The sequence below is a fragment of the Piliocolobus tephrosceles genome, chromosome 8 (assembly GCF_002776525.5).
Source record: "Piliocolobus tephrosceles isolate RC106 chromosome 8, ASM277652v3, whole genome shotgun sequence".
NCBI classification, from domain to species: domain Eukaryota; kingdom Metazoa; phylum Chordata; class Mammalia; order Primates; family Cercopithecidae; genus Piliocolobus; species Piliocolobus tephrosceles.
Window position 1 is genome coordinate 25,079,788 of NC_045441.1, and position 22,332 is coordinate 25,102,119.

General features: G+C 36.9%; 1 protein-coding gene across 2 annotated transcripts in view; it reads left to right on the forward strand.

Annotated features, from left to right (window-relative positions):
* Positions 1-22,332, forward strand: part of ANLN (anillin actin binding protein) — a 64,047-nt gene that overhangs the window by 24,234 nt on the left and 17,481 nt on the right. Inside the window, exons 8-20 of one of the 2 annotated variants that reach the window (XM_023183017.2) lie at positions 1,726-1,852; positions 3,347-3,457; positions 5,459-5,697; positions 6,398-6,543; positions 6,826-6,973; positions 8,399-8,534; positions 9,166-9,348; positions 10,276-10,402; positions 11,009-11,057; positions 11,150-11,206; positions 12,170-12,208; positions 12,476-12,497; positions 13,396-13,508. In XM_023183017.2, the coding sequence (XP_023038785.1) occupies positions 1,726-1,852; positions 3,347-3,457; positions 5,459-5,697; positions 6,398-6,543; positions 6,826-6,973; positions 8,399-8,534; positions 9,166-9,348; positions 10,276-10,402; positions 11,009-11,057; positions 11,150-11,206; positions 12,170-12,208; positions 12,476-12,497; positions 13,396-13,508 (1,497 nt within the window). The remainder of the gene's footprint in view (positions 1-1,725; positions 1,853-3,346; positions 3,458-5,458; positions 5,698-6,397; positions 6,544-6,825; positions 6,974-8,398; positions 8,535-9,165; positions 9,349-10,275; positions 10,403-11,008; positions 11,058-11,149; positions 11,207-12,169; positions 12,209-12,475; positions 12,498-13,395; positions 13,509-22,332) is intronic. The other variant, XM_023183018.2, reaches the window with a different exon arrangement.

Here is a 22,332-nt window from a genome sequence, read left to right on the forward strand (position 1 = left end):
GTCAAGGAAAGAAAGAAAACTTCTGAGAAGGAAGGAGTGGTTGGTATTGTCATGTTTCAAATGTGGGTTAAGCCAAATCCACTAGGTTTTGAAGTAAGAAGTTTGCTGTAACATGGCAAAGAGCAGTGTTAGTGAAGAGGTGAAGGTGGCATGCAGGTGGTGCTGGGTGGAGGAGGGAATGGGCATGAGGAGCAGGGCCAATGAGTGCAGGCATTTCTTAGAAGTTTGGTCCTAATGGAGGGGAGAAAGGAGGTAGTGCCTAGAAGAGATGAAGGAAAGTATGGTTTGTATGTGTTTTGTCCTTTCTAAGACCTAGGTCAATTTGTGTGATGAGATAAGGGGTGATAATTAATGGGATGAGGTGAGAATGGATGAACTCAGCACAGTGAAGGGAACAGAACTGATGAGGACAATCTCCTGTGTGATGAAAAGGAAAGGAAAGTAGCATGTAGGTGTGCTGGTAGTCTCAGAGCTATGAGAGCAAAAACTGATGGACTTTCTGCTGAAACCTGTTTCATTCATCCTTAGGTAAGGGAAGGTGACAGGGAAATACTGTGGAGGAAAGAAGAGAGAGCTGACTCAGACATAGGAAGAATAGGGGGTAGTGTTGAGACTTAGTTGAGATATGAAACCATACATTTTGTAGTGGAACCATTTGATAATTTACTATGCTTTCAGTGTTTTTTAAAAATGTTTGTGTATTTTTTTAATCCACTCATCTTCACGCTAATTACATTGCTTTTACACATCCAAAGCTGCTTCTAACTTGAGAGACAATAAAGTCTGGAACTAGACCTGGAACAAGAGTACCTGGGTTTATATACTGGCTTTGCCAGTCACTAACTGTGTGCAAGATACTTAACTTTTTTGTGTCTTAGCTCTCTCATCTGTAAAATGGAGATACTAGTACCTAACATAGAGGGTTATTGGGAAGATTAAGTGAGGCAATAGATATAAGGTGCTTAGAAAGGTGGCTGGCACGTATTGAGCTCTGTGTAAGTATTAGCTGCCTTTATCTTTACTCTTATTTGGTGATTTCTACTATGGCTTTATTCATACAGTCTTTTATTTCTTTGATGAAATAATCTGTACAACAATATAAAGTCTTTAAACACACAAAACAGAATAGTGAATGTTCCTCTTAAATAACCTTGCTAATGAATAAAAAGACTCAGATGAGGGAATGTTTTCTTCTCTTCTTTCGTTACCTTCTGATCTGTTTTTGTCCTTGTTTTCTCTTGCTCTTGCCCTCTGGGTAACTGATAGTTAAATGGAATCCTGATGTGTAGGAGCTGTCGCAGATGTTATAGGTGTGGGTTTAGATAAGCGGTGACATAGGGGTGGGTGTTTTTCCCTTTGTATGGCTTTCACTTTGTTTTTTTGTTGTTATTTTATTTTATTTTACCAAATACCCAGACTTCATGGAGAGGCTTTCACTTTTATTGGCTTATCTAAAACTGAGCCCTGATGTGAATTTTTGTTCTTTCTTGCCACCTTGTCTCCAAAAGAGATTTTACATACTGAGAATTACCAAGAATGTGAACTAGCACTGAGGGCTTGTTGTGTTCTAAACAAGACTGGGCCTATTCACACACACTGTTTCTTTTGTTCTAAGGAAACTTATACAGAATAATATTTAATAATAATCTTGTTTCATTTAATAACATAGAAATAAAATCTATAGTTTTGAGAAATGAAATTTACTTTTTCATTTGCTTTTTGCAGGAAACTCACTGTCAGAGCACTCCCCTCAAAAAACACCAAGGTGTTTCAAAAACTCAGTCACTTCCAGTAACAGAAAAGGTGACAGAAAACCAGACACCAGCCAAAAATTCCAGTACAGAACCTATAGGTCAGTGTTTCTAGATTGTTCATGGTTAGTATGTAGAAACTCAAATGATTTTTGTGTGTTGATTTTGTATTCTATAACTTTGCTAGATTTGTTCAGTGGTTTTTTGGGGAATCTTTAGGGTTTTCTTTCTTTTTTTGTTTTTCTTTGAGATGGAGTCTTGCCCTGTCACCCACGCTGGAGTGCAATGGTGCAATCTCAGCTCACTGCAAACCCCGCCTCCTGGGTTCAAACGATTCTCCTGCCTCAGCCTCCTGAGTAGCTGGGATTACAGGTGCCCGCCACCACGCCCAGCTAATTTTTGTATTTTTAGTACAGATGGGGTTTCACCATGTCGGCCAGGCTGGTCTGAAACTCCTGACCTCGTGATCTGCTTGCCTCGGCCTCCCAAAGTACTGGGATTATAGGGGTGAGCCACTGCGCTCAGCCCAGGGTTTTCAACATACATGATCATGTGATCTGTGAATAGAGATAATTTTACTTCTTCCTTTCTAATTCAGGTGCCTTTTATTTTCTTGCATAATTGCTCTGGCTGGGACTTTCAATGCTGTGTTGAATAGAAGTCATTAAAACAGGCATCTTTGTCTTGTTCCTCATCTCAGAGGAAAAGCTTTTAATCCTTCGCTGTTGAGTATAATGTTAGCTGAGGGCTTTTCATATATGGCCTTTGTTATGTTGTGTACCTTCCTTCTATTCCTAGTTTTTGAGTAATTTTACTGACACTTTGTTTTCTTTTTGTTTTTTTTTTGAGATGGAATCTTGCTCTGTCGCCCAGGCTTGAGTGCAGTGGTGCGATCTCGGCTCACTGCAAGCTCCATCTCCTGGGTTCACTGCATTCTCCTGCCTCAGCCTCCTGAGTAGCTGGGACTACAGGCACCCGCCCCCACGCCCGGCTAATTTCTTTTTGTATTTTTAGTAGAGACGGGGTTTCACCGTTAGTCAGGATGGTCTCAATGTGCTGACCTCGTGATCTGCTTGCCTTGGCCTCCCAAAGTGCTGGGATTACAGGCTTGAGCCACCGTGCCTGGCCTGACACTTTGTTTTTAAAGTAAAAAAACAAATTGCAGAGTAGTATGTATGGTATGATAACAGAACGAAACAAAATGAAATATGCATACCTGGGGGGAAACTGGAAAAACGAACAATAACCTGGTAATATTACTGTCCCATTTCTCTCTCGATGGGGGAAAAGTTAACGCATTTATGCCTAGTGTTCTGTTATTGGAATGCTAAACTTGTGGGAGTTACTTATATCCTACTGCTCAAGGTTGTCACCGAGGTCTGATTTTTCACACAAAAAAATTGCAACCTCCGGCATAAATGGGTTAAGAGAGGACAGGTGTTCGGGGAAGGGTGTTTCTATACATTTCTGGGTTTGAATATTTTAAAACAAATGCATAGTTTTATAATCAGAAAAAAAGACACACAAGATTCCTTAACTAGAAAATTATAAGTTCTTATATATATGTTAATACGGTCTTTCTTAAACATTTTTAGGTTTCACTGAATGCAAAATGACGAAATCTAGCCCTTTGAAAATAACATTGTTTTTAGAAGAGGACAAATCCTTAAAAGTAACATCAGACCCAAAGGTTGAGCAGAAAATTGGTTGGTTTTTATTTTTTATGTATTATTAACTTTGCACATACTATAGGAAATAATATATTGATAGAAGCACATATTCAAATTGAGAGTGTCTCTGTTTTTTTAATTAAATCAGAATATACTGTAGCTTCTACCAAGATGTGGTACTGTTAACAGTTACTGCTAGCTCACAGGCATCTGTGAAAGTGTGGTTAAGACCCTCACTGACTTTCACAGAGATAGGAAAGGTGCTGCACTCCCACAGTCTGTACCGGTAGAGGGGTGTTTCAGGGAAAAACTCTCTGGGACCGTGTTTTCCTCTGTTTTCACACCACCACAACAATCATCAACACAGAAGACATTTGTGACCAGTTCAATTCAACTCAATTCTGACACTAGCTACATGGAGGTAGTGTCAGATTCCACAGGTTGGGGACTCAGTCCCCAAGACTGCCTCCTCTCCTTCAGATACTAGTTGCAAGTCCAGGCCTCTCAAACTTTTTTTTTTTTTTTTTTTTTAAGACAGAGTCTCACTCCATCACCCAGGCTAGAGTACAGTGGCATGATCTCGGCTCACTGCAACCTCCACCTCCCAGGTTCAAGCGATTCTCCTGCCTCAGCCTCCTGGGACCATAGGCGTGCACCCCCAAACCTGGCTAAATTTTGTATTTTTAGTTTCACCATATTGGCCAGGCTGGTCTCGAACTCCTGACCTCGTGATCCACCTGCCTTGTCCTCCCAAAGTGCTGGGATTACAGGCATGAGCCACCACACCTGGCCCAGGCCTCTTAAACTTCTAACCGACCGGCTTCAAGCTGAGGTTTCTGTGATACCCCCTCGTTAGCTTTGATTAATTGGCTCACAGAACTCTGGGAAATACTATGTTTACTGCTTTATTATAAAGGATATGGGTGAGGTATAGGGAAAGGGGCAGGGAGCTTCCATTGCCTTCCCTGGGTACCACCGTCCAGGAACCTCCACTTGTTTGGTTATCCAGAAGCTCCCTGAACCCAGTTCTTTGTGTTTTCACTGGAAGCTTCATAAAGTCAGCATTCCCTCCCCCAGGGTATGAGGCTGGATCCTCTCTGGTCGGGGGTGGGGGGTCTTCTTAAGAACCACAGCGAGAAAGATGGGAGAAGATTAGAGACCTGCCTTGGGGGAGGTAAAAGGAGGGCAGGAGAGTTCTGTTTCCTGTGAGGCCTAACACACCCAACATTATAATGAAAGACAGTAACTAGGGATACGGCCGTTATGAACGAGGAATCATGGACAAAAACCAGTATATATCATAATACCACAAGGTGTTAGCGCCCTGAAGGTTATTATCGAACCCTGCCCTAAGTGACATTAATATTTTCCTATTATTGACTGCTGTGTGAAAGGGTAGCTCTCAACAATAGAAAAAGTCATTTGAGAGAATATTTTTTGAAAGTCTGAAGTCTTTGGCTATTATTCTACATTTGAGTTCTTAATGCTCTTACTTAAACACAAAGTATTAAATCAGTTTTGATAGACCCAATATTCATTTCTTTTTTTTTTTTCTTTTTTTTCCTGAGACAGAGTTTCGCTCTTGTCACTCAGGCTAGAGTGCAGTGGCACCATCTGGGCTCACTGCAACCTCTGCCTCCTGGGTTCAAATGATTCTCCTGTCTCAGCTTCCTGAGTAGCTGGGATTACAGACACTTATCACCACGCCTGGCTAATTTTTTTTTTGTATTTTTAGTAGAGATGGGGTTTCGCCATGTTGGCCAGACTTGTCTCGAACTCCTGACTTCAGTTGATCTGCCCACCTTGGCCTCCCAAAGTGCTGGGATCACCAATATTCATTTCTTAGACAGTGTTATTGAAACTGAAGATTATCTTGGTTTCATTTATTAGTAGTATTTGCTTATTTTTCTTTTTAGGAGGTGCTTTTTTAAGGCATTTTTCCTATTTAGTAAGAATATGAATATTAAATTTTCTTTGTTATGCCTTTAATCCTTAAATGTCTGAGTCACAGTATCCACCTATTGAAATATTTTTCAGACGTGATACGTGAAATTGAGATGAGTGTGGATAATGATGATGATATCAATAGTTCAAAAGTAATTAATGACATCTTCAGTGATGTCCTAGAGGAAGGTGAACTAGATATGGAGAAGAGCCAAGAGGAGATGGATCAAGCATTAGCAGAAAGCAGCGAGGAACAGGAAGATGCACTGAATATCTCCTCAATGTCTTTACTTGCACCGTTGGCACAAACAGTTGGTGTGGTAAGTCCAGAGGTAAGAGAAGGCTAAACAGGCCCAGGACATAAGTAAACTAAGTAGTTTCGTATCTCCCCTTTCTCTTGTTGACAGATGGGCGTTTGGCTCTGTAGCCAAGGGGGTTTTGCAAACCTCTTGTCAGTTCTCTTAAAAGAAACCTTAAAACTCTTGAGTGGTTTCCTTTTGACCTTAGATGAAATCCAAATAGTAACATGGCTTAAAAGGCCAGACATTTGGGCTCAGCTTTTGGCTCTGCCATTTACTGACTGTTTATTGGTCAGGTTATTTAACCTCTCTATGCCACCGTTTCCTCTTCTGTTAAACAAGGTTATTCATAATACCTATATTGTGGAGTTGATGTGAACATTGTTGTGTTAGTATATCAGTATTTAGCTCCGAACACGTATAACTAACATTTATTTACAGCTAACTACTGTTATTAGCTTTCACCCTCAATTGAATAACTGCAACTCTGGGAATTGATTCAACTAGAATTTTTTTTTTTTTTAAGTATAAGTTTCAGCTGTCTTTGTAGTTTTATTTATTCTTTTATGTGTTAGGAACTTAGTTTGCTTTGTTTTTATGATTAATCAATCAACTTACTGGAGTTTTTTCTTAATGGAGAATTCATTTTTTTTTTCACACAATAAAATGAATTATTTAGGATCAATGTTATTTATCCATAAAATCCACTAATGTCTGATGTGTTTTCCCACAGGGTTTAGTGTCCACACCTAGACTGGAATTGAAAGACACCAGCAGAAGTGATGAAAGTCCAAAACCAGGAAAATTCCAAAGAACTCGTGTCCCTCGGGCTGAATCTGGTGATAGCCTTGGTTCTGAAGATCGTGATCTTCTTTACAGGTAAGAACATTTCTGGAAGGCATTCACTCACTAAGGGTCATGGTTTAGATGGACGTAAGTCGTGTTATAATTTGTAATTATAATGTTATTAATAACTCATCTGTATAAAAGTTTGGAATAACTTTTGTTAGCCTCTCTTTCACCAAATGAGAGTTCCATTCTGTTGTGAAATGTTCTGCTGACATGTTCAATATCAGTGTCAAATTCTGCTGATATATTCAATAAAGGATAGTGCTCAGTGTGTTGCTGGATTTCTAATAGAATGTAACTTACCTCCTGAAGCATTGATGCATATAGATCTCAAAGATTCAAAGAAACAGAACGTCCGTCAATAAAGCAGGTGATTGTTCGGAAGGAAGATGTTACTTCAAAACTGGATGAAAAAAATAATGCCTTTCCTTGTCAAGTTAATATCAAACAGAAAATGCAGGTATGTACTTCTGTGGAAAGGGGATTTGGAATGTTTCTTGCACTAGGCTGTGAGCTTTGTGAGGACAAGGGCCCAGCCTTACTCATCTCTGAACCCTGAGTGGCCAGAATAGTGTCTGATGCATAGAAGCTCAGTAAATCACATTTGAATTCAATTTATTTTTGGAAAGGTACTCATTTTGAAAAGTTGGAAACTTCTTTGATATTGCTGAAATACTTATTTTTAAACAGATTTTTCATAAATATCCTTAAAGTATAACTATTAATTGGGTAATGATGTAGTGGGAAATTTGTTATGCACTTCAAGGTTTTTTTGTGCTAAGGAGCATTTTTTTTTTGAGACACCGCTTTGCTGTTTGTTGCCCATGTTGGATTGTAATGGCGCGATCTTGGCTGACTGCAACCTCTGCCTCTTGGGTTCAAGCAATTCTCCTGCCTCAGCCTCCCAAGTAGCTGGGATTACAGCCATGCACCCCACACCCGGCTAATTTTTGTATTTTTAGTAGAGATGGGGATTCACTATGTTGGTCAGGCCAGACTCGAACTCTTGACCTTAGGTGATCCACCCACCTCAGCCTCCCAAAGTGCTAGGATTACAGGCATGAGCCACCATGCCTGGCTTTTTAAAAAATTTTAATTATGAAAGAAAATAGAGATGGAGTGTCACCGTGTTGTCCAGACTGATCTCGCACTCCTGGGCTCAAGTGATTCTTGTGCTTTGGACTCCCAAAGTGCTGGGATTACAGGTGTGAGCCACCATGCCTGGCCCTAAGGAAGCATATTTAAAAAGCGTAATTGTAATGTAAATAAAATGAATCAAATACTTTATAAATTTCTATTTTGTTGGACATAACCCCAATGTTAACTTTATTTTTTATTTTTATTTTTATTTTTTTTTTGAGACGGAGTCTCGCTCTGCCACCCAGGCTGGAGTGCAGTGGCCGGATCTCAGCTCACTGCAAGCTCCGCCTCCCAGGTTCACGCCATTCTCCTGCCTCAGCCTCCCGAGTAGCTGGGACTACAGGCGCCCGCCACCTCGCCCGGCTAGTTTTTTGTATTTTTAGTAGAGACGGGGTTTCGCCGTGTTAGCCAGGGTGGTCTCGATCTCCTGACCTCGTGATCCGCCCGTCTCGGCCTCCCAAAGTGCTGGGATTACAGGCTTGAGCCACCGTGCCCGGCAATGTTAACTTTAATAAATATGAATTGGAAGTTTTTTCATAAGGAATAATATTTATAACTTAATTATTATAACATGCTAAATGTTTTTGGTGCATAGTCTAGAAACTTGAGCAGTGAAACTAACATTTTGACTTTATCGTCTGGAAATTCTAGAAACTATGCAATCAAGTTAGTTAGAATCAAAGTTTAAAGTGAAAATGATGGTTTAAAATATGTATATTTTTTCTCCTTTCATTGGTTTTCCTAGGAACTCAATAACGAAATAAATATGCAACAGACAGTGATCTATCAAGCTAGCCAGGCTCTTAACTGCTGTGTTGATGAAGAGCATGGAAAAGGATCCCTAGAAGAAGCTGAAGCAGAAAGACTTCTTCTAATTGCAAGTATGTGTGATGTACCTGAAAGAACTCCAACAAATTTCTAACCAGGGAAAACTCATTTTGATATTTGGAAATCTTTAAGTTTAGAGAAAGGGCTTTTCCTAGTCATCTGTTCCAGTGGATCTATTTTTTGTTCTTGTTTTTATAAGGTTTAAGAACTCTATGTAAAACAAATTGTAGTTTGCATGAAAGGTAAAAGCAACTGAAATGCATTTGAAGAAATGCAGTTGTGCAGATTGAATGAATGAATGGATGAATGAATGAATGTCTATATATACACATGTACACATACATTCTCTCTCTCTCTCTGTCTCCCCCTCCCTTCCGTTATCAATAAATAGCTAAAACAACTGTGAATTTTGCTGTGTGCATATATGTGGTGATGATGGGGCATGTTGGGTTGGACCACACATGAAAACTAGCTGAAAGTTGATTTATTAAATCATAAGGACTTGGTAAATAGATGAGCAATCAAGGTTTTCCCCATCCACCTATCATCTGTTTTATAAAGATGGTGTTACTGATTTCGTCTTTATGTGTTATGTACAGTTTCCACATCAGTACACTTTTTGAATTTGCTCTCATTAGAAACAGTTACAATTTTAATATTTAGAATATTGCGTGTTTCACATAGCTGAGAAGAGAACACTTTTGATTGACGAATTGAATAAATTGAAGAACGAAGGACCTCAGAGGAAGAATAAGGCTAGTCCTGTATCCCAAAGTGAATTTATGCCATCCAAAGGATCAGTTACTTTGTCAGAAATCCGCTTGCCTCTAAAAGCAGATTTTGTCTGCAGTACAATTCAGAAACCAGGTATGGTGGTGATTTTTCTAGATTGTGTGTTAAATTATGAACCTCACCTAGATTGAATTGTACAGGATAGAAACAAGTAAATCATGCATAACAATGCAAAGTTTGTATCTTTGGCCTTTAGGTCCTTTTATCAAGATTTAATAAAAATAAATAAGGGAAAGCTTCAGACATATATGGGGATACCAATCTACACAATAATGGGCATTGCTCTTACTGAAAGTTTGAATATAAAGTTTTATTAAATGTTGGATATGGTTGTTATAGTTCTTTTTAAAATTTTATTTGTGTGGAACATTCTTTTTGAAGGGAAGGAGGGCTAGACACAGGTGAGAAGTAAATTTCAGGCATAAGGAAAGTAAATAGAGAGAAAGGTTTGAGCATTTTTGTAGGAATAAGGTAACTTAGGTTCTAATTCTTGCTGTTATCTGATTTTAATGGGATGTGGCCAGAAATTTATTGATAACTTAGTATGCGTCTTGAGGTATGTGGTTATTAATGACAAATAGTGAAGAAATAGTTTATATTTTTATTATAATTTATCTCTGAGTAACTTTTATAGAAATATAGTATTTTAATCTCAGTTTTGAAATAACAAACCATAATTTGTCCTTTTGAGATATATACTATTAGTTAAGAATTAAGGGTCATTAGGTAAAATTCAAAATCAGCAGAAATTGAGGAATGTGGAGTGAAATTATTTCAATTTACATAGTAGGGAGAGACCTTGATGATGCTCATTTCAGGATTATACTGCCTACTTAAGTCTTATTTAGCTTTCTGTGTCTGGAAAGTTGATTTTAGTAATTTTAAAAATAAATTGTATATAAATCAGTTCAGTATTCCTTTATTTCTTTAGTATTCCAGAATGCTGATTAGCTAAATCTGATTTTGCTTGTGCTTATTGTGTAATGTGATTACTTTTTGCAGATGCAGCAAATTACTATTACTTAATTATACTAAAAGCAGGAGCTGAAAATATGGTAGCCACACCATTAGCAAGTACTTCAAACTCTCTTAACGGTGATGCTCTGACATTCACTACTACATTTACTCTGTAAGTAAATCAGGCTTTTGATGATTCAAACGCATTTTTCTTTTTGTAGAGTTGATATAGTCTAAAGCATTCAGGTAGCGTTTATAATCTTTGAAATGCATTATGCACATTCTTTTTATATTGACAGATAACCCATCTTTAAATTTGTTGCTTTAACTCATATGTGGCTATCTTTTCTTTTGTTGAGTAGCATCTTTTTTCCATGTGACTGTAGGTATTGCATATTTTGAAATGATACATATATTAAACCTGGACCATAGATTTTTAACATATGCCTTAAATCTCATAATGTACTTAACATTCAGTCTTAATGAAAATACATTTATATTTAGTGAAACATTTATTTTTAAATAAGAGTCAAAGTGCAGTTTGAAAAATAATTACTATTATTATTGAAGATTGTGAGTTGTAAAATACTGAGGAAAATATTTTGGACTTGCATTATAGGAAAAAAATAGACTTCTTAACAATTTTTACTGTCTTTAAAGACATAGACATAGTAGATACCTTTACTCTCAGAGTCTTGTAACAGTATTTGTAGCATCTTTTTTAATGGTGTGATTTAGGTTTTCTCTCAAGGTTTTATTTAATGCTTTATTTTTCCAGGCAAGATGTATCCAATGACTTTGAAATAAATATTGAAGTTTACAGCTTGGTAAGCTGATAAAGCCTTCTAAAATAATGAAGAGTATAGTTTTCTTAACAGTATCAGATTACAAATTAATTATGTTTTGGGTTTGTGTGTAGGTGCAAAAGAAAGATCCCTCAGGCCTTGATAAGAAGAAAAAAACATCCAAGTCCAAGGTGAGAATTAAAGAAACCCAGTAAAAATATTTTCATCATAAGTAGTAGATGTCATCATACCAGTTTTAATTTATGTACAACTTTTAATGATTGTGAAGTTTTTGCATCAGTTTCACGTTCCAGTTTGTAATTACTATGTTAAATAGGTATGAATACTGAAAATAAACTGTGAGTGATCATGATTCTCAGTATGAGTTCCTGATACACTTGGGCTAGATAATTCTATTTTCTCTACATTTACTTGGCAACTTTTATAACTGCTTAAAACTTTTCTCAAGACTTTGCCCTGAGCTCTCTTCTCTCTGTGTTCTCTAAACCAGTACTTAGGAATTATGCCGTCACTTTACAGGCATAAGGTTGCTTTCCAGCCTTCCCAGACTGTGTTCTTTTCTTCTTTTCTTATGTCGTCATTTTAAAACTTTTTTCTTTAGCTCTAACAAAAAAGGACTGACAGTATAAGAAAGTCTTAATCAGGTACTCAAGTGTAATGTATTCATATTTAAGAATTAATTACTCAAGGACTCAAGTATAATATATTCATATTTAAGAATTAATTCTTTTTTTTTTTTTTTTTGACATGGAGTCTTGCTCTGTTGCCCAGGCTAGTGTGCAGTGACACGATCTTGGCTCACTGCAACCTCTGTCTCCTGGGTTCAAGCGATTCTCCTGCCTCAGCCTCCCACGTAGCTGGAACTACAGGTGCATGCCACCACACCCAGCTAATTTGTCACATTTTTAGCAGAGAGGGGGTTTCACTATGTTAGCCAGGGTGGTCTCAATCTCTTGACCTCATGATCCGCCCGCCTCAGCCTCCCAAAATGTTGGGATTACAGGCGTGAGCCCCTGCACCCGGCCAAGAATTAATTATTTTCTATGTAGGAATTTCTCAAGGTTGGATAGTTTTACATTCTGAGACATAATGTTTGATAAGAAATATATATAGAAAGCTATCTTTTCTTTTAGGCTATTACTCCAAAGCGACTCCTCACATCTATAACCACAGTAAGTAGAATTTTTGCGAAATTGAGCTCCCTTGAGAAATCTTCATCTTACACATAACAATTTTAAATTGGTTAATCATTTCTGAACCTTGAGCACTGTGGAAAATTTTAACATGTACTAATGGGAGGAAATCCCTGTAATTTATGTAGGAAGTGTTTTCTGAAATGTAGTTCTTATTGTGTTAAAAGAGATGAGTGATTTATATTTAAATCTTGGTATCAAATAAGGGAAGTAACTTATGTTTCTTCTTCACACCTGTTTTTTTAGAAAAGCAACATTGCTTCTTCAGGTGAGTGTATCTTGAACTATTTGAAACTTTAGAATAAGGTAAGGAATTAGGCACTTGCATATTTACATATGTATAGGCCATCTTGATTTATGAATGTTTACCTTGATCTCCTTTGGAATAATATTTTCTATGTGGGTTTCTTAGTTACAAGATTACTGGCCAGAGTAGCATGCAGTTTGGTTGCACCTTTGTTAGGTACCACCATAGAGGCACCAGTCATCGTGTTATTCAGCTCTAGCAGCAGGTAGCATTACTCTTTACCTCAACTCCTATTGTTGTATAGATTTGTTTTGTGCTATCCATACTGCAGATTTTACTTCTTTTGGCTTTACTGATCATAACTGGCATTGTATCATGTCAGAAATGCATCTTTCTAGTTCACTGAGAACTAGAATGCCACCAAACCAAGAAAGGCCTTCTTTAGAATGACTTTAGGCTTACCTTTTTCCAAAAGGAATTAGGATGAAGCAGGTTTCACCCGCTTCCTTTAGGCTATTGGTCTTTCTTCTCTGTGGCACACGAGAGTTACTAAGAGACCTGTGCAGAGATAGTTTCTGCTGCTGATTTTGTCACCCTGCATTGTAACTAGCACTGAAGTCTTTTCCAAGGTTTTTGTCGGGAAGTTACTTTTTATGCATACATTTTTAGGTCTATGTCTTTAAAAACACACCCATCCCAATTATTAAGGAGTGCTTGTACCTCCCTTAAATTAATAGTTTTCGTTCATTAGGAAGTAAGTTGATTTTTTCCCCCATATTTAAAGATGAAGGAAAATGAGGCAGTTTTTTTTTTTCTCTGTGGCAGCTTAATTTTCTTCTACCAGGGTGGGGTGAGGAATTGTTACTTATACTTAACAAAAGTCATTCTGAAGTAAACTTAATTTCCTCGTTCTTCACAGTCATGGCCAGTCCAGGAGGTCTCAATGCTGTGCGAACCAGCAACTTCGCGCTTGTCGGATCTTACACATTATCATTGTCTTCAGTGGGAAATACTAAGTTTGTTCTGGACAAGGTAATCCAACTTTATTTGTAAGGGTATGGTGTTTTTTTTTTAATCTTAGAAAAATTAGGTCAATGGAAATGCCACAATGCTTTTAGGTATTTGAAATCTTTGACTGAAAATGTATGATCTTAGAATTGTACATTTTTGCTAGGTATGAGTGTACCTAAATGATTTTTTTTTTTGGTATTGGAAGTATGTCTCCATTTTAATAGTTAGAACTTCAGTGAATGCTTGTTTATTCTAAGTATCACTTCTGACTAAGAAGTATTACTTCCTGCATTTAGATGTTAAGTTTATAATTTTAAAACATAATATCTTGCCTATTTCCATTTCTGTGGGTTTTTTTTTTTTTTTTTTTGAGACAAAGTCTCCCTCTGTCACCCAGGTTGGAGTGCAGTGGCCTGATCATTGCTGACTGCAGCCTCAGCCTCATGGGCTCCCACCTTAGCCTTCCAAGTAGCTGGGACTACAGGCGCAAGATACCATGCCCGGCTAATTTTTTTGTATTTTTTTGTAGGGATGTGGTTTCATCATGTTGGCTAGGCTGGTCTCGAACTCCTGGGCTCTGGCCATCTGTCTGCCTTGGCCTCCCAAAGTTCTGGGATTATAGGTGTGAGCCACATTGCCCGGCCAGCCTATTTGAACCTATATTTAGAAATGAGCAATATTTTATGAATTTAGTTTTGACAAGATAGTGAAAGGTAGATTAACCTATTAGAAAAGTACTTATGAATCTAAGAGATTTCCTTCTCATACTTCCCTTTCATATTAGAAGCTTCAAAAATCAGATCTGTGTTAATATCACTATTGAGTCCTTTTTCATCAGGACTATTTTAAGGAGTGAGACTAACTAGAGGCTAATTTTATTTCTTAGGTTGACTTCTATATGATACAGTGATAATTTATATTATCAAATGAGATTTCTGTAGTGAGAATATAGGGTTGAAGAAATATAAAAACTAGGAGCCCCAGTTTCTAGTATTTACCCTTAGTGATTTACTCTGCGACATTGAGCAAAGTCACCCATTTCTCTAGGGTCTTGTTTTCCAGTAGAGAATATTAAGTTAGCCTGAAACAATCTAAAATGCTATGAAATGCTTTCTTTTAGTTGATGGACAAAAAGCAGACTGTATTTGAAGTTTTGATTACTATTAATGCAGAAATGTATTTTAACAAGTTAATTTTAAAATTTTTTGTAACTTTTTATTTAGTAATTCAGCTACTTTAACCAGTTGAGTGATCCTGGGTTTTTTTCTCTCTGTCTTTTATTTTGTCTGTTTTAGATAAATTATGATGTAAGAGAGCGAGAGCTACTGGGCTATTTGTTCCAGGAAAAGGTTGCCATTATTTTCTTTGCTTGAAACTAATGAGCTTAAAAATCAATCCTTAATTTTTGATCTACATATATTTGTTTTACTAACTATCTTTTTGTTTACTCTGAATAATTAAGGCCATTATGTACATTATTCTATCATGAGACTCCTATAGATGGGCGTCTTTTTCTCCACTCTCATAATACTTTAAAGCCTTCTTTGAAAGTTTTCTATTTTTTCAATGCATGTTTGGTGTTTTGGTATTTTTCCATATTCTTCTCTCTTATAGTTCATTAAAATCCTGTATTCACTTCAATATTGATTTTTCTAGGTATAGTTAGAATACCAAATTATTAACTATATGTAAAACTAAAAATTATTCAATATTTTTGACCTCCTGTATACTGGAAGAGCTGTTGGTGATGTTTTAAACAAAAGCAGATTTTTTTTTTTGAGACAGTTTTGCTCTGTCACCCAGGCTGGAGTGCATTGGCTTGATCTCGGCTCACTGCAACCTTCACCTCCTGGGTTCAAGTGATTCTCCTGCCTCAGCCTTCCAGGTAGCTGGGATTACAGGTGCCCGCCACCACACCTGGCTAGTTTTTGTATTTTTAGTAGAGGCAGGGTTTCACCATATTGGCCAGGCTGGTCTTGAACTCCTGACCTCAAATGATCAGCCCGCCTTGGCCCCCCAAAGTGCTGGGATTATGGACGTGAACACTGTGCCTGGCCAAAAGTAGAAAATTTTTATGGTCTTAATTGGCTAATAGGTATTTTGCTATATAGATGACCCTTTGCTTATTAATTTTGAAATTATAATACATTTAAGACTAAAATTATACTGAATATAATAATATATTTTCAAAAACTTTTTAAAGTTTTTTTTTGTTTGTTTTGTGACAGAGTCTCACTCTGTCACCCAAGCCGGAGTGCAGTGGCGCGATCTCAGCTCACTACAGCCTCCGTCTCCCGGGTTCAAGCAATTCTCATGCCTCAGCCTCCCGAGTAGCTGGGATTACAGGCGTGCACCACTATGCCCAGATAATTTTTGTATTTTTAGTAGAGACGGGGTTTCACCATGTTACCCAGGCTAGTCTCGAACTCCCAACCTCAGGCAATCTGCCTGCCTAGTCTCGCAAAGTGCTGGGATTACAGGATTGAGCCACTGCACCCAGCTAAAAATGTTTAATGTTCTTGTAAAGGTCAGTTGCAAACATTGTCTGGGTTAAAGAGATGCTAGTTAACAAAATGCTGGATGGTATTTTTTTATTTTAAATTCTTAAAATAGGATTTGGAAATTAGATAACCATAAGAATTGGGATTTTATGAACTGTATTTTTTTACTCAGTATTGTCACATAGCCAGTTTCTACATATGTAAGAGTTTTCATTAATCTGTAAAATGAAAGAGATTTCAATGACATATCTTAAATATAGACTGTTCTTTTAAAAACTTTTTTGGCTGCCATTTTAAATCAAAATGTCACATTTACAAATTAAAATTAAATTATATTCCCATTCACTTAACTTCTTTGAATTTATAACTTAAATAGCCAACCACATGATCGAATACAAAATCAAACCACTCAATTTAATTTGTTGTATCTTTTACTCTTAAGACTCTTTCTTAGTCAGATACAGTACGATTTAGAAGTAAAATCTGAAATTTTGTGCTTTTCTGAGTGAGGAGGGGAAGCAAATATTTGTTCCAATTGCCTAGATTTGATGTAGGAGAATATCTAAAATAGTTAAGTTTAAATGGTCTTGAAGTTGGTGGGAAAAATGTAAGACCTTCTAGACTCTGAAAGAGTATGTATGTCTTTCCTGTCTTATCAGATACTGTCAGTACATGGCAGTCTTGGTTTATTTTACTGGTGCCTTGACCAGTAATACAACAATCACAGGGGTTATCTGTGAGGTCCTTTCAGAATGGAATTTCTGTTGAGGTTAATCCAGTTGGTTTGCTCTACAGATTTAGGACACTACTGTCAGTGGATTTCCATCTTATTTGAGGCTATTCAGATCTGATTTAAAGCCTGGCATCCTGGAATTTAAATTACAAATCTCAGTGAGTCATACTTTCAAACCCTTTCTTTGAATATGGAATCCAAAACAGTCATAGTTTTATTATCCTATTATAGATAAAGGGAGAAGGATGTCCCACAGTTCCTCTTCTGACTTAAAGGAACCTCATAGATATTTATACCTTTTTGGAAATAGAAATGTCAATTTGAATATTATTAGAGCAAACAATTTTGAAGTAAAACAACCAATTAGGATTATAGAGTTTTGGGATTGAAGAAAATGGTTAGGCATTCTAGTATGTCCTAAACTATCCAGTTTATGCCTGTTGGCCTTGTGTAATTATTAATGGTGCCCCTTTCACTCTCAAAAATATCCCAGCATATAACACATTACACAGTCTCCCTGGTTGTAGGTTATGTTTTGCAGCTCTTAACATAATCTTTGAAGTATGGATGTCTTAAAAGACTCCTTTGTTAAACACAAAACAGAATAGGATCATACATTTTCACACAAGTCTCCCTCCACACTCAACTAGGGGGAGGGGTAGTTGATGGTTTTGTGAATATTTTCAATTTACTTCTTTATCAGGACAAGCTTCTAACCAAAAATATTGTCTACTTTTCCTCAGCTGTAGAGTAAGAGGGCACATTTTCTTCTCATCGTTCTGATTTTTGTTATCAGTAGCATGCTCTGTGCTAAACAATGGAATTCCATTAAATAACATTGAGAGGAAAGAGCCTAAGGAACTTAAAACTCACTGTAAAGAAAAGCGAAAAGGGAATTTTTACAAAATAGGATTGTGAGGCATATGATGTTTTGGTTCTACATTGTGGATCGGTTTCAAATTTGGGCAGTTGGAGATTCGTCTCATGAAACTTGTCTATTAAAATGTATACTTTTTGTCTTAGAATTTCCCCCTTTAAGTTATCTTTGCTATGTTAGAGGATCAAATCGTTGGAAACTAATTATAGTAAAAACTCAAATTTAGACTTAACTAAGGTTAATCCAGTTGGGATGGCATTCTTTTTCCCTGGATAATAGGAATGACAGACACTTCAATCTTCCTATCTTGACTGAGAAGTCAACATTACTTTAGATATCTGTCTATCAATCAATCAGTCAATCATATGTATATGTATGTTACCATTTGATTCTTGATTTCAGGGACAAATCATTGATGGAACCAATCCAGGCCTTGTATAACCAAAAGACTAGCAGTTGGTGTTTATCTTTTCCCTTCAAGACTTGGGTGTTAGCAGCTTTATAGATAGGGGCAGTTCTGATCATAAACCCATTTACATTTACACAAAACAGGAGTTAGCCTATCCCTTCTCCCTTAAATTCTGGTTCTCACTTTATTTCCTTGCTAATAATTGTCCCTCGTGACTTTTCTTTTCTTTTTTCCCCCAGAATAGGGCACTTTTATCTGAGTTAAAAACTTGTTCAGGTTGGGCACTGTGGTTCACACCTACAATCCCAACACTTCGGGAAGCCACAGGGGGAGGATCGCTTAAAGCCAGAAGTTCAGTATCAGCCTGAGCAACTTAGATGATGAAAAAAGTTGTTTTGCATCAAAGAATGAAAAAATATTAGCTGGGGGTGGCGGTAAGCACCTGTAGCCCTAGCTATTCAGAAGGCTGAGATGGGGGAATTGCTTGAGCCCAGAAGTTCAAGACTGCATTGAGCTATGATCATGACACTGCACTTCAGCCTGAGTGACAGAGTGAGACCTTGTTTTGGAAAACAATAACAAAAAACAAACTTGTTCAGGCAGATATCCTTTGTCTTCATTGATTTTCTTAATGGTTTCTGGGAATTCATCTCCCATCTCATTTGGTAGAAGCTGCTTCTCCTGTTGTACCTTGACATTTCTAAAGCCTCTTTCTAAAATTATCAAACCATCCTTTGCTGGCATTAAATTTTCCAGTTGAAGATCCTTCACCTTCCTTTAATCCTATATTAGAGTCTATAGGTATGCCTTTCTTATAGCAATCCTGCACTCACATAAAAACTGTATTTTCAATATAAGGTCAAAAGGTATTTCACAAAAAGTGCATCATTATATTTGTTTACATTTCTCTTGACTGAATGGCACCATGTATACAGTCTGTGTAAGTTATAGAAAACGTTTGCCAACTCCTACTCTACCATTTTGTTATTTGTTTTCTATTTATTTCATCTGTTCTTTGCCGCTTTGTTTTTCCTTTCCTGCCTTCTTCTGGATTAATTGAGTATTTTGGTAATCCTTTTTAATCTCCTCATTTGGATTTTTTAGCTATAATTACCTGGGGTTTTTTTTGTTTTTTGTTTTTTTTGTTAAGTCGTTGCTAGGAAATAATGTATGCATCCTTACCTTATTAAAGTCTGCTTTGAAATACTGTTACACCACTTCACGTACCTTACAATATGAACCTCACAATATAGTTCATTTTCCCATCCCAATATATTTTACTTCTTTGTTATAAACCACACAATGCACTGTTGTTACTTTTTCTTTAATCAGTTTTTTTCTTTTTTAAGAGATGGGGTCTTGCTATGTTTTCCAGGCTGGCCGTGAAGTCCTGGGCTCAAGCCATCCACCTGCCTTGCCTCCCAAAGTGCTGGGGTTACAGGTGTGAGCCACTGTGCCCAGCCTCTTGAATCAATTTTTAAAAGAAATTTTAAGATATAATTTTATAAATTGGCCCTTATATTTACCATTTCTGGTGTTCTTCCTTCTTGTACTTTCAGAATTCCATCTGAGATTGTTGTCCTGTCAAGAAGAAAGAACTGTCTTTATTATTTTTTGTAATATAGGTCTGCTGGAAATGAAATCTCTAGGTTTTGTTTGTCCAGAAATGTTTTTATATTGCCTTAATTTCTGAAGGATATTGTCACTGGGACTGCTAAGTTGACAGGTTTTTATCTTTTCACTTCTTTAAAGATGTTAATTTATTGTTTATGGCTTTAATTGTTTCTAATAAGAAGTCAGCCAGCCATCATTCTTTTCTGCTTTTTTATTTTGCGTTTTTAATGGTTTGATTTTAATGTGCCTACGTGTAGTTTTCTTTGTATTTATCCTGTTTGGTTTCACTGAGCTTTATGATCTGCAGTTAGTTGTTTTATAAGTCTTAGCAAATACTCAGCCATTGTCTCTTAAAGATATTTCTTCTGCCTTGCTCTCTCCTTTCTGAAACTCCAGTTAATGTAGACTATTGACTATTTTTCTACAGGTCTGTGACATTCTTTTTGGTTTTCATTTAATTCTTTTTTCTTTGTGCTTCATTTTTGATGGTTTCTATTTATCAGTTCTTCAAGTTCACCTGTTTTTTTTCCTGATGTGATCTAGTCTGTGAAGCCTAGCCAATGAATTTTTAAATTCAGACTTTTTTTTAGTTCTGAAATTTTCATTTGGATCTTTTTTTTTACAGTTTCAATTTCTCTGCTGAAGTTCTCCATTTTCTCACTAATTTTTTCTCCATCTTTTCGTCTAAATATTTTAATGTTGTATAAACGTTTTTGTTTTCTAATTCTAACATTTAGATAATCTGTGGATCTGCTATTGACAGGATTTTTTTCCCTTGATAAGTTCCATGTTTTCCTACTTTTTCACATGTCTCGTAATTTTTTAATTGTAGGCCAGATATTATATTATAAAAGAACAGTAGAGACTGAAATAGGTAATACCTTGCTCTTTTGTCTTTCAGACAATATGGATTAGGGACTGGTCTCTTATGTAATCAGAAACTGAGCTGAAGTTAGGCTATGAATAGATTTGGTTCAAGTTTTGTTTTAAATACTTTGAGAATGGTTTCAGGCCCCACCTTTGAGCAGAACTTTGAGATCTAAGTACCGCATGTCTACAAGATTTCTCTCTGCTTTTTAGACATATCTTCAACCATCACTTCTCAGCAAAATTCCTGTTGGGGAGAATTGGCGGGTAGGGAGAGCTAGCTCTGCTTCTGCTTCTTGAGCTGCCTGTCTACCTCAGCCCATGCTCAACCACTGAAGCCTCAACTGGTTTCTCTTTTTCCCTGCAAAATTTGTTGCTTATGGCAAGGTTGCTCCTCTGCTAAGTTGCTAAGAATATTTTCTTACATGTTTAGGTTCCTTTTCTTTAAAAATACTTCTTTTTGGCCAGGCATGGTGGCTTATACCTGTAATCCCAGTACTTTGAGAGGCCGAGGCGGCTGGATCACTTGAGGTCAGGAGTTCAAGACTTGCCTGGTCAACATGATGAAACCCCATCTCTATTAAAAATACAAAAATTAGCCAGGTGTAGTCGTGCGTACCTGTAACCCCAGGATTACAAGAGAGGCTGAGGCATGAGAATCACTTGAACCTAGGAGGCTGAGGTGCGAGAATTGCTTGAACCTGGGAGGCAGAGGTTGCAGTGAGCCAAGATCATGCCACTGCCTAGTCAAGATAAGGGACATTTCCATCACTCCCATCTAGTCAATCCCAACCTCTACAGGCAACCATTCTTCTCATCTCTGTTTTCACCATAGATTTGTTTTGCTTGTTTTTGAACTTCATTTATTGTTTTTAATTTATTTTTTATCTTTTAAAAAAGAAAATAGAGATGGGGAGTCTCGCTATGTTGCCCAGGCTCGTCTTGAACTCCTGAGCTCAAGCAATCCTCCTGCCTCAGCCTCCCAAAGTGCAGGGATTACACATGTGAGCCACCATACCTGGGCTTGAACTTCATTTAAATGGAATCAAAGAATGTGTACTCTTTTGAATCTAATTTCTTTTGCTCAACATGTTTTTAAGATTTATTCATGCTGCTGTTTATGTTAGTAGTTCATTGTTTTCAAAAAATAATGTATTGAAATGAAATTCATGTGACCAAAGTAACAATTTTAAGGTAAATAATTCAGTGGCATTTAGTACATTCACAGTGTTGTGCAAAATACCTCTGTCTAATTTGAAATATTTTTATGTCTCTAAAAAGTCTTACTCATTAAGCAGTCTTTGCCCATCTTCCCTCCCCCCGAACCCCTAACAACCATCAATCTGCATTTGGTTTCTACGGATGTATCTATTCTGTATATTTCATATAAATGGAATCATCATACAATATGTACCTTTTTATGTCTGGCTGATTTCCCTTAGAGTAATGTTTCAGAAGTATATCCATGATGTAGCATGTATTAGAACTTCATTTCTTTTTATGGCTGAATAATATTCTATTATATGTATATACAGCATTTCATTTATCTGTTCATTCATTGATAGATATTTGGGCTGTTTCCACATTTTGGCTATTGTGAATAGAGCTGCTTTGAACATGTGTGTGCGTGATTTGTTTTCAGTTCTTTTGTACATATACATAGGAACAGAATTGTGGGATCATATGATAATTATTTTTAGGAACCACCAAACTCTTTTTCAAAGCATCTACACTATTTGATATTTCTACCAGTAATGTGGGTTCCCATTTTCCTACATCTTTGCCATTGTCTATTTTCTGTTTGTTTTATTTTTAAATTATAACCATCCTAGTGGGTGTGAAGT